Source organism: Ostrea edulis, chromosome 7 (genome assembly GCF_947568905.1).
Source record: "Ostrea edulis chromosome 7, xbOstEdul1.1, whole genome shotgun sequence".
Lineage (NCBI taxonomy): Eukaryota > Metazoa > Mollusca > Bivalvia > Ostreida > Ostreidae > Ostrea > Ostrea edulis.
In genome coordinates, this window is record NC_079170.1 from 75,091,018 (window position 1) to 75,104,429 (window position 13,412).

At 34.1% G+C, this 13,412-nt stretch overlaps 1 protein-coding gene across 1 annotated transcript; it reads left to right on the forward strand.

Annotated features, from left to right (window-relative positions):
- The first annotated feature begins 795 nt into the window (after positions 1 to 795).
- Positions 796 to 10,723, forward strand: LOC130048505 (uncharacterized). Its single transcript, XM_056145355.1, has 6 exons — positions 796 to 836; positions 2,220 to 2,308; positions 4,571 to 4,708; positions 8,329 to 8,463; positions 9,873 to 9,990; positions 10,364 to 10,723. The coding sequence occupies exons 1-6, from the start codon at positions 811 to 813 to the stop codon at positions 10,596 to 10,598; spliced, it is 741 nt and encodes a 246-aa protein (XP_056001330.1). The 5' UTR covers positions 796 to 810; the 3' UTR covers positions 10,599 to 10,723.
- The last annotated feature ends 2,689 nt before the right edge of the window (positions 10,724 to 13,412 follow it).

The following is a 13,412-nucleotide window of genomic DNA, read 5'->3' on the forward strand; positions in this document are numbered from 1 at the left end:
CCTGAATATTTTGTAAATTTCAGATGTCTTCTCGGTGATTTCCATAAGTACATTGTAATGAAAAAGACTATATTGACAAGATGTAACACTGACACTCAGTCAAACGTCCAGCATGTGTTTTGGGTGTTCAATTGTTGAAAACTAGTGAAACCATAACTATCTATTTTGTAAAGCTCTTTACCATCAAAACAAGACAGGAACGTATCTAGGTTATTTCGATGTTGACTCCCTAAAAAGCCCAAGACGAAGCCCTAGAATATTTTGGCGGTTTCTCGGCAACTTGACATCGATTTTAAAAACATCCGGGGAACTTCACATTTACATTTTGCTAAACTGATTTGCATATATTTTTATGTTATTCAACATTTATAGTTAGCTTATATATTCAAGAAAATGCATGTATTTTTAAAATATTTTTAGAACACTGACAATTAGAAGAAGAAAAACTGTCATCCCTACGTTGAAACAAAATCTGAATTAAATTTATCCAAGTTAATGGAAACTATATCTTTAATCCTTTTTTTTTCCAAAGGAAATTCTTGTATATTATTTCTATTTCATTTATTTTGCCGATGGATATGAATCCTTGAGTTTACGAGCGTACTAATAAATATGCCCCCCCCCCCCCGAAAATGTTGTCTTACGTGTATTATTATTTCTTCTCTGATATCAATCATTTAACACAATGTTCTGGATTGGGGATTGTGAGTTAATGCAACACAGTGCGTAAGGATACAGCTTGCAACTCCGCAGGGAATAAATTGCACATTGATTATGATATGATATACATGTATAAAAGAGACATGGACGATGGTTTTCAAATCAGCTGGAACACGGTAAGTTTTAAAACATTGAAATCGCATTTGAAAACGGCTATCTTCAGCCAAAATTTGTTCGTGTTATCCCCTGTTTTCGTCTTAATTTTTCTGTTTATTTGGTAATTTATATGTAACTCTAAATCACCCATTCATAGAGATGCTGTCTTGTGCGCAGCTAATTTTTTTTCGATGTTTCCAAGCACAGTAGTATAAACAAAAAGTGAAATACTCTCTCTACAAATCATAACGTACATTATATGTAATGATGTGGCACACTAATTTTGATTAGGATTACTCCGCTTACTTGATCAAGACAGGGCTCATGGCGGGTGTGTTCGGTCGACAGGGGATGTTCATTCCTCCTAGGCACCTGATCCCTCCTATGGTATGTCTAGGGGTCCGTGTTCGCCCATTTTTTGTTTATTTTGTAATCCTTGTGGGAGTTATGGGATTTATTATTTTTTGTTATCTATGCCTTTCTTTGAATTGAAGGTTTACTGCTAGTTTGTTTTTAAACGATTCTAAAAATACTTATTCACCAGATAGACAAGGTAGTACCCTCTTCTTCATGTATAAAGGATGACGTGTGTTATATAATTTGGCATTCATTTATATAATTGGAACATTCTTTAAGAATAGAAACTGTGAGACATTCATTTAGCCTTCTATACACACGGATATATACACTTTGACAGCAATCATGATATTGCATAAAATGGATATCATGAACAAATTATGAATTATCCCGTAAGATAAAATACTACACATTACCCAATAACAAGGTTCCTTCGTTTATCTGTTTTGATCTTGCAGTTATTTATTTTGGTATTATGGCGTCATTAAAACATGATCAGTTACTTTAATTCTTTGTCGCACGAAAAGCCTTGACGTTAAACTACATGGCTCAAATATGGTGCACGATAGCTTTAATTCCTTTTGAAAAATACCAAACATATGTACACGTTGTACAATAGAGTATTGTGTAACATAAATAGTTGATCTAGTATATCCAGGGGTTCGTATTTGTCCTTCACTGATTTTATTCTTAAAGGAACCATGAGATTAATCACTTCATTATCTTCACCTATCTATCTTCAAATACCAAATTGGCAAACAAAGACCAAATACTCCAAACGATATGATGAATATGAAATCCACGTAAAATGCGTTTTGCTGCTTTATTTTACTCGGACGTAATGCATACAATTGTATATAAAAGCCTTTCGCGTTAAATATCCTTAGCCTCTACGTTTACGAACCTAAACGCATATATTGCATATAAACCTGTACATCAAACAATGTATATCGTGTGTTATATATTTGTATGTATAATTAAGGATCTTGTTGACAAATTATCAATTATAAAATAGAAATCGAAACTGAAACTTCTAATATTTTCAGGATCAAGGTTGGTCATTATCAGAAGATGGACGGTTTCACAGTTAGGAATGCAATTTTCTTACTCTGTTTTGTTGCTCTCATCTCAGCAGGTATGGTGTTTTTGTCAGAATCAAATAATCAAAACTCATCAACTATTGCATTATGAAATTTTCATTTATCATATCATTCTTAATTTTGTATTCCTTATAGGAATATATACAGGTCGTTAATTTCCCGTTTTCATAATTTCTCTGGTTTTTTTTTATGAAACTTGGATAAACAAATTTGATCAAATATTGCATAATGAAATTATTATTCATTACGTAATATTTCTCTGACAACTTGATATTGCATATGTCCTCTACCAAGTTACTTGTTAACATATTGTTTGATTTGGTTACTACTAAAGAATCATTCACCTTGTGCAAATGATTTTAAAATTAGAGAATTAAGATAAAAATATACTAGACAATTGACAATACATGTTTCTTCCTAATCTTTGGTGATCAGGTCCTCCAACAGTCTGTTGGAATTCCCATGAGCACGAATTGTGTTTCTTTGTCCACTTTTGCTTCATACTTAGATATTTTATTGAAAATAAATTTTAACGGCAAACTAGCGAATCAACTTAATGAAAAACGGGATGATTTCAGCTTCTCTATCGTCAACTTCTCATATTCATGTAGCAATATTCCATTATCACTTGCATATGATGTTTATATCTCTCAACTGATTCGATGCGCAAAGCTTCTTATGCGTATGATCACTTTTTATATCAAGGTAAGCTACTGAAAAACACGTTAATGGTACTGGGGTTTCCACTTTCTAGGTTCAAGTTAGCATTGTGCAAATTATATGGTCGTTATAACAATCTAGTTTGCCTTTACAACCTATCATATAATATATGGCAGAACCTATCATATGAATATGGCGCACTGATTTTGACTACGGATAACTGCGTTTACCTGATCAGGTTATAGGGCTCACCGCGGATGTGACCGGTCGACAGGAGATGTTTACTCCTCCTAGGCACCTAATCCCACCTCTGGTGTGTCCAGGGGTCCGTGTTTGCCCAACTATCTATTTTGTATTGCTTATAGGAGTTATGAGATTGATCACTATTCGTTATCTTCACCTTTCATCATTGGGTCAAATGCTGTCTGACGTGCTTCATACAGATTGCTAGGCCATTCGTTGCACATTCGTTGACTACGGATAGCTCCGTTTACTTGATCAAGATATTGGGCTCACGGCGGGTGTGAACGGTCGACAGGGGATACTTACTCCTCCTAGGCACCTGATCCCACCTCTGGTATGTCCAATGGTCCTTGTTTGTCCAACTCTGTTTTTTTGTATTGCTGATAGGAGTTATGAGATTGACCACTGTTCGTTATCTTCATCTTTCTTGACCGCTCCGAAAATGCTATGTTCGTTATAATAATCTTATTTGCAAATACAACCTGTCATTAGGTTGAGTGTTGTTTCTGTGTGTTTCATATCAATTATTGTACCATTCTTTACATTCTTATTTTAATTAACAATTACCCCATTTATCTGAACAAGACATCATGCTCACGACGGATATAACAGGTCAACAGAGGGTGCTTATTCCTCTTAGCCATCTTATCCCACATCTGATGTTTCCAAGATTCCGCTTCCCCTACTCATAATTTTGTATCCTTTATAGCAATGTTTCCGAAGTCCGGAAGATAGTGCGAGAGTCCACGGGGGTGTTTTGTTTACTTTGTCATTCTATATTTACAGGATTCTTAAATTTAGAAAGTGAAATTTGTCAGACATGAGTACACATATGATATGGTAAACTATCATAGCGAAAGATAAACTGATGGTACCCTCATGATGCAAACTGAGATTAATAAGTGATTGATATAATGTTTAATACCTAGATTTCCCTTTAATAGTACATTCACCATCGTTCATTAACCACCTTAAACCCTGTAAGTCTGTTAAAATTATTTACAACTGACCTTAGAATATTTCGTCGCTCCTATTGGGCATAACTATGTGATATCGTTTTTCTTTATGATATGTAAGTATGCGATATCAAATACTTTCAATGAAAATTTCATACATCCCCGTTGTATTATTTGATTGTAAAGGCATATGCATATGTACCCGCGACAAACGTGATGGGTATACTTGAATTAAGCACAAATATATACCCGGTACCTACAAAATTAAGCTCTGTAAATCTTTCTTTTTTCTGTGTATTATTTTTTGTGGGTTTTTTTTCATTAGCAAAATTACAATATTACTATAAAAAATATACAAATGATATTTATTAAGAACTTTTCTGATGTAATTAGATATATGCTGAATAACAGATCACTCTCATTATACATTTTATTAAGTGAAATGGCCAAGGGGAACATATACTTTGGTCAAGCCAATGACCGGATGTCCTCGTGGGTGGCTGGAGGGATGGAGACACCAGGACAATGAGGACAAAAATAACAAAAACGATATAGAAGACGGACATCACTTCTTTGGTAAACAGTCACACGACTTCTGAATAAGAAGTACAATACTCATGTTCACATACATTTCTTATAACAGTGTTTCCCTCAAATATCTTGACAACATACAAGCGTCATGTTTCCAAGTACATCAGCAATACATTAAAAGAAATGCTCATGGAAGCGATAGTGTGTATGTTTCTGTTCTACGAGAAAAGCCATATATGGATCCGGATTACGATAGGTTCTCAGTACCTTTTGCCTGTCGTGAGAGGAGAATGAATGGGACGGTCATTCGGACGAGACCTCCAAATCCGAGGTCCCGTGTCACAGCTGATGTGAAACGATAAATATCCCTCCTTGCTCAAAGGCCGTAAGCGCCGAGCATAGGCCTAATATTTACAGTCCTTCACCGACAATGGCGACCTCTCCGCATGAGTGAAATATTTGAGAGGGCGACGTTAAACAATATATAATCAATCAATCAGTCATTAGCATGATTGTCCCTTTTTATTAATGCTACCTTTTAATTATTATCACATTTCTTTTATATTGTATTGAATCACTAAAAGTAAAAAAAATCTCAATTCATGCATTGTTTATGTCCTAATTCAATCCTTTAAGGTTAATGATAAATTTGCTTCAAATAATACTATTCAATATAACTTATGCAGGAAAAAACAATTGTAGAAAAGCTGAAGGAATACGGATTATGCGTTTTAAATTAGAGTCACTTTCAGCAAAAGCGGTTGCAGTATCATTGTCGTTAAAACTTTCACTTAACAACTCAGAGGCCCAAGTTCTGCCCCAACGCAGCATCCCATTTAAAAGTTTTAGCATTGGTAGTGACTTACTGAAGTAAAGAAAGTGAAACTGGATGCAGTTTCAATTTGAAGTAGTTAATCTAAAACATGAATGGATGAAATTAAACAGTAATTAAGGTCTTCCGTAACAACGGAAGACCTTCTACTGATTGTGCTGGTTAAGATTATTCTTATTATTCTTTTTTTTCTCTTTATCCTAGACGCTAACTTTGAAGCTTCATATCTCGCTCATTTCTGCATGGATTTTGCTCAAACTTTCAGGGTTTATAAACTTTACACAACAATTTTAAAATCATGTTTTACATTTCAGAAATTCCCTTCTGTTCACGAGTTATTCCCCTTTGAATGAAATTTTAGGGGCTTTGGTTTCCAGACAAAGGCTCCGAGACTGTATACGCTTGAACAAAAAATGCATTGAAAATGAAAAGTGGGAGCATTGTAGTTGTGCACATCGCTTTTTGTTTTTTGATTACAGCGTTCGAAATGGTGGTTGACAGGGTTCAAAAATTGGGACTTCCAAAGGAGCAAAAAAATACACATATTTTCCTTTGTATCTTTTAAACGAAAAATATTTTGTTAAGACGTGTAGAACAAAAGTTGTGCAAAATGTTAAGAGCTTTCTTTTGTTATCCCTAAAAAGGGGTTGGCCCCTTACATTAGGGATCTGAGGATCTTCAAAGTTTTCGCTTTATAACTCAAAAACGGTAAATATTTCGATATGGCTTTTGCTGGAAAAGTTGTTCTTTAACATCTTATTGATCTCATAAAAATAATATTTTGCTCGATTATTGTGTTATATATGAGTAAAAAGCTTGACCCGCAAACAGTTAACCGTATCATTAGGTAGGTGAAGGGGGGGATATGCGTATAACTTAAATAAACTTGCTTTAATTGATAAATCTGACTTAATGAAATGCTAATATTCTTTTAAAATAAGGTTTTATCGTGATCTATGGTTCCTTTAAAAATCATCTATCGACAATTTTCTTTTTTCATCATTAGTAGCTTTAATATAAACAATCGTTCCAAAGAAAAAAGGAGGAAAAGGTTATCTCTTTTACGTTTGTTATTAAAACAACGATATATTTAATTGAAGAAACAAACCTTCAAGCATAGAATAACTCAGTCATTAACTACACGCATCTTACATACACCACGGGATTTGTTTTTGTTTACAATTACGTAACCGCCTCGAGGAACCATCGCGTGTGAACCAGGGCATGTACACAAAGTAAACATTGTCGTCCTAAATATAACACAGAATGTTATGTTTTTGATCATATTGGATTTTTCGAATAATTCAGTCTTTCCGGGGATGTATATACTTGTTTATACGTCCCTGGTCTTACGTTTGATTTGTTTTAAATTCAGAACTCTAGAGCATTGAGTCAGGCATCAATTTAAAAATCTGCAATTTAATATACAGTTCGTTTCTCAATCATGTCTAATTGAATGTGTGTTTAATATCGGAGATTCATCGCTGCTGGACTAGCGATCTGTGATTTCACACTACTTTAACTGAACACACAAGCTTTACTCAAATTCTTCGTTTTGAAAAAGAAAATGGATACATTTTTCAAACATAACAAATTATTTCTGAACATGTTTTGAGATCAATAGTTTATAATCATGATTAAACCAAATCTAAACATGCGTATAGAATATTCAGAAACCCATAGCCGACCAGTCTCATTTCAAATGATTTGTTGTTTTATTGTTTAAAAACAATGACTTTAATTAAACATTGATTCAGAACTCCTGGTCCAAATTATGTAACTTCGGCACGTGTCCCTGGCATGAAATTCATACGCGACTTCTGTGCGCATTGTGTACATAATATACATACATGTATTTACGCTGATAGATATTAAAATTTAACAAATATTCAAGATTTGAGAGCAATTTATTTGATTTGTATGTATAAATAATTCAAACTCGATGAATTATTCTCTTCAGTCTGAATATTATGCTATCATAATTTTGTTGTATGACAAAATATTGGTAACACCTATAAACCTTTATTGTATGTCCTGAGCCATAAATTTCATAAATTTAAATAGTAATTTTTTTCTTCATTTTATTGGGACTGAAAAGTTATGTCACACAGCTCCGAAGGAAGACCTCTCGTTGCTTTGCAACGAGCTTTGCTCTAGTTGTTTTCATTTTTGAACTGTGGATGGATATCTTCAATTCAAAAGAGTTTACTGCAGCCTTTGTGAGCTCTCGTGATTTCAAATTGACTGATATCATATATACACCATGTTATGAAAGCCTGTAAGGCAGAATCTTATTTGTGTATGTAAAACACATGCGCAGATAATGTTTCATTAGTGAAATACTATCATTTGTTTGTTAAAGCGGTGATGAAGGTCGCATACATTGCGGGAATGAGTTATGCTTATTTTCTGTAATGTTTGCGACATTCATATTGCATTTATAACAACAAAATAAACGCATTTCATTATTTCTATTTTTCTTTAGTTTCTAATACAAATACTTTACAGTACATATGATAGAGATATTAATGATCTGTAAGTTATTTCAACGTAACAGCTGGAAGTCACCTATCTTTGGCTTTCCCTTATATTTGATAATGATGTACATATCTAAACGTTGGTAAAGGGAAATGAAAGTAATATTCACCTTTTCTTTCTGGATTACCAAATGTATAACCGAATAACACAATAAATATATCTACACCCACCTTCATGACGTCATTTGGTATCTAAATCATTTATACATCAAATATATCTCTTACGTGTCGCTTATACGAGACTGAATCTGATATAATGCAGAATTATTAAGTTTGAAATTAATCTGCTTGTCCAGGCATCAGTGGAAACAATCCTAGGAATCTGAATTTCTCTTACTGCACCAAGGATCCCGATGATTTTAATGACGAGGGTTATTGGCCCGGTGGAAACTACTGTATTCTGAAGCATGGGAATACATGTCCTCCTGGAGGTAATTAAACATGATATATTTCTTACTATTGAAAATGTTTGTTCGCACCTCTTCCCTCAATATCAATTACTTTTTGCAAATAGTGAAGATAATTTCATTCCTTGTCATTGGTATGGATTACGGTTTTCTCCATTCAATATATGTTTGATGTCAATTAAGGAAAGTAGCGAATTTTGACAAATTTTATACGATATAATCTAACTTGGTGCATTTTACAATTTATAATCCGACTTCTGGTAAATTTTGTAACAAATGACGTATCTTAATACTCTGATCAAGAAATACCCCGCAGTGAAAATATATTTTATAGTGAAACAACAAAATTTGTTAATACTTGATGTACCATTGTTTCCCATATAATATCGTTGCATAAGACTTCATATTGAACTTCTATCACTAGTGTTTTGTAGAAAGTTACTTGTAACAAAATATACGCCTTATTTGACATCATAAAAATTGTTTGTCTAAAAGCAAAAATGATTTTATGTTAACGTTGCACGTTTAATTTCGTTTACTTCCAATTTAAGCCCAACAACCTAACAGTGTTGCGACGTATAAAAAGTAATTCCATCTTGGTTGTCAAAGGGGTGTATCCCCATATCAAGTTACATTATGCAATATAATCTATTTTTTCTAGTGTGGCCAGCCAATCATATTGCTTGTTGCAAGTAAAATTAAATTACATGCATGTAATCCAATATTGTTAATTTATTGGCACACTGATTTTGTTTACGGTTTACTCCGTTTAACTGATAGGGATATAGGGCTCACAGCGGTTGTGACCGGTTGACAGGGGATGCTTACTTCTAGGCTTGTGACCTCAAGACCATAGTCCCAGAATAGACTTAAGGCAAAATTACGATTAGTTATATATTAAGATTCATCTAGCAAAAATGTTAAAAAAAATTGAAGGTTAATCAAAAATTCAAATCCAAACGTGTACTGAAATTATTATTTGTTTATCAAAAGTAGTTCAAAAGTTAGATGGATTTGAAATTAAAGCTTAAGAATATTCTCAGTCTGTAGTCTTGAGGCCAGATCTCACCTCTTGTATTTCCAGAAGGTCGTATTTGCCCAACTATTCTTTTTTCTATTTTGTATAGAAGTTACATATATAATTATGGATATAGGCTCACGGCGGGTGTGACCGGTCAACAGGGGATGCTTACTCCTTCTAGGCACCTGATCCCACCTCTGGTGTGTCCAGGGACCCGTGTTTGCCCAACTACCTATTTTGTATTCCTTATAGGAGTTATGAGATTGATCACTGTTCGTTATCTTCACCTTGCATGATATTGATCACTGTTGCTTATCTTCACCTTTCATTGAAGAGTATTCCTAAATACATTCTGTAATAGTTATATGAATTTATATTATAAATCTACACAACATCCGGTATGTAATTCAAGCTTTCCGGAGTGGAACCGTTCATTGGGATGACGAAGACTCTAGAAATAAAAACAGTGCAGGAGGAGAATTACCGAGTGGAAGGTTTGGCAGGAATACAGAAATTGACTACTGCTGCAGGTACATTTTAAAAGATATAGGAAAAGAAAATGGAATGTTGTCATATGCATGGTTTTATTTATGAATTGAACATGTGAGCACAGTTACAACAGGAAATAACAGAAATGATCAGAAACTTCGGTGTTTGTATTAGTTACCGATAATGCATCGAATCATTGATAACATGCGTTATTTAATTGATATATGGACTAACATTTTGAAGTTCTTACGCTTAGTCTCTGTCAATCACAACTCAACTAACTGCCTTACGCCAATATATCGATAAATATACTATCCCGTAGCGTATAACCCTTATTAGAAACAGGCTCTCATAAACGTAACAGTTTTTTTTTTTTTTACATTTTGTTCACGAGTATCCTACATTGTATTTTAGAAAAGACGGTTCCTATTCAACAGAAATCCGACTTCCAAAATCTAAACCGTTCTATTTGTTGAGGCATACTACCTACTGTCAGCGAGTTAAGGGGATGTACGTGAGAGAAGAAACAGTGTTTACAGATGATGAAGACAAAAGAAACAAAAATAGCGTGTCCGGAAGTCACCCATACGGACCATCTAATGGAGATAGGAACTACAAACTGTTCTATTGTTACTATTGGTCATTGTAATAAAACACTGTCTCATGATGGTCATAGTTCTACAGTGGAATTCTGTATGAAGTGAAACATGAATTAAAAAAAAATATCATCTTATGTTAATATAGCAATAAAAGAGCACATATCTTTGACCTAAATCCTCCTTGAATCTATGTTGGTTTCTTTTTGAAAAGAGAATGAATATCAAGTAGTTTACAATGTATTCACTTTCTTTCTCTGTCATATATGGTTTGTTATCAAGTGAAATAAGCCTATATGCTTTGTTCTTAGGTTTCGATGGTGAAGCTCACTAATGTATTGGATGACAACTATGGCTTTTTACTTTGATTAATTAACTGATCAAGTTTGCCATGGCTGGGATGAATTTGCAATCTCTTTTGTACGGATCATTATGTAACGTGTCATATAGAAATGTGTGAAGCATCAAATAGAAAATAGCGAATAGAAAGGCAGTGCCTGCCTTCATATACCTCGACAAAAATGTCGTGATGTGACAATAAATTTTACAATTCTAGAGGTCGAAGCCCTTTCACGGCCCGAAGGGATTTCAAATTCATCCCAGTCATGGGAAACTTGATCAGTTAATTAATCAGAGTAGAAAGCCATAGATGTTACATGTATCAAATACATTAGTGAGCTTCACCATCGAAACCATATCAAAGCATATAGGCTTATTTCACTCGATAACAAACTCAAAGGGCCGTGAGAGCGGAACTCTCCATATTAGTAACACGAATGAATATGAAGTAGTTTACAATGTATTCACTTTCTTTCTCTGTCATATATGGTTTGTTATCGAGTGAAATAAGCCTATAAAATATCATCTTATGTTAATATAGCAATAAAAGAGCACATATGTTTGACCTAAATCTTCCTTGAATCTATGTTGGTTTCGTTTTGAAATGAGAATGAATATCAAGTAGTTTACAATGTATTCACTTTCTTTCTCTGTCATATATGGTTTGTTATCAAGTGAAATAAGCCTATATGCTTTGTTCTTAGGTTTCGATGGTGAAGCTCACTAATGTATTGGATGACAACTACGGCTTTTTACTTTGATTAATTAACTGATCAAGTTTGCCATGGCTGGGATGAATTTGCAATCTCTTTTGTACGGATCATTATGTAACGTGTCATATAGAAATGTGTGAAGCATCAAATAGAAAATAGCGAATAGAAAGGCAGTGCCTGCCTTCATATACCTCGACAAAAATGTCGTGATGTGACAATAAATTTTACAATTCTAGAGGTCGAAGCCCTTTCACGGCCCGAAGGGATTTCAAATTCATCCCAGTCATGGGAAACTTGATCAGTTAATTAATCAGAGTAGAAAGCCATAAATGTTACATGTATCAAATACATTAGTGAGCTTCACCATCGAAACCATATCAAAGCATATAGGCTTATTTCACTCGATAACAAACTCAAAGGGCCGTGAGAGCGGAACTCTCCATATTAGTAACACGAATGAATATGAAGTAGTTTACAATGTATTCACTTTCTTTCTCTGTCATATATGGTTTGTTATCGAGTGAAATAAGCCTATAAAATATCATCTTATGTTAATATAGCAATAAAAGAGCACATACAGTACACGACACGAGTTTTATACACCCCACCGTGGAAAGACCACGGTGGAAAATCCACGGAGATACACCGTGTCCTCCGTGTTCCACGGTGTGTGTTATTTGCGAATACACACAGCTGCTAAGAGCTTTGTTCTGGCCACGGGCGCCTTGCGGAAGACGTGAAAATGTGCCGCAGGCCAAATAATCAAGATAAGGGTGGAATTTTAAGAAAAGAAAAAAATGTCAATATTTTCCCTCCTGATACTTATATTGTTTTTCAGCATTTTGAGCCAATTCCAACGATACCAAACACTATATATTATGTTTTTAAGAAAACCTGGTTTTGAAATTTTTTCTTTAATAGTCTTCTTTCTTCATTAAAATATTCTTGAATTCTCTGTTTAAATAATGCGTACTTACAGGCAATTCCTGTTTTGAATGCGAATTAGTATATTCAGTAAATGAAAAACATACATGTACAACATGTGATAGGGATGTTTAATAATTACCGATGTGCTCTCTCTCTCTCTCTCTCTCTCTCTCTCTCTGACAAATGCGCTGTTTAACATAATTACTTCCATCATATTTTGCTAATATGCATCTTGACAAATATAACTTGATCCAGTATAGAAATTAGAGCATTGTCGATAATTAACAAATTGGAATTAATTTATTACATAATTAATAGAAGCAAAAATACAAACCATCGAATGATTTATTTTTAAAATCCCGAGTTAATTACATTTGACCGAGACTTATGTTCAATGTACTTTGATAGAGGTTTTCATAAAAAAAAAGAAAATGTTCATCGGGAGTGTCTGGTTAATGCAATGATTTTTGTATAATAAGTATATACCATGTAAATTCCTAGGGTCTTTGTCACAGTATAACTAAATTACGGTTAGCTAGTTTGGGTTTTGACTTCTTAAGAAAAGTGCGAAATATATTCGGTCGGCGCGATATCAGATCTAGTCTAAGATCACGGGTATTTTGCGCCGACCCAATATATTTCACACTTTCTGCAAGAAGCTAAGCACTTCTGTTGATTTCAAATACACGGATTAGCTGACCCCCATTGTTCTACTGAGGCGAAAACCCCTTCGAATTTGCATGGAATGTACAGTTATACACAGGTCATTGTTATAGTCATACATCATAGTACCGCTAACCCGACAAACATTTTTTTTTAAAAAAAATTTGAATAAGTTATTGAATGACGAAGTATGACCAAACTGCAGATTGAACTTTATAGAGCCCC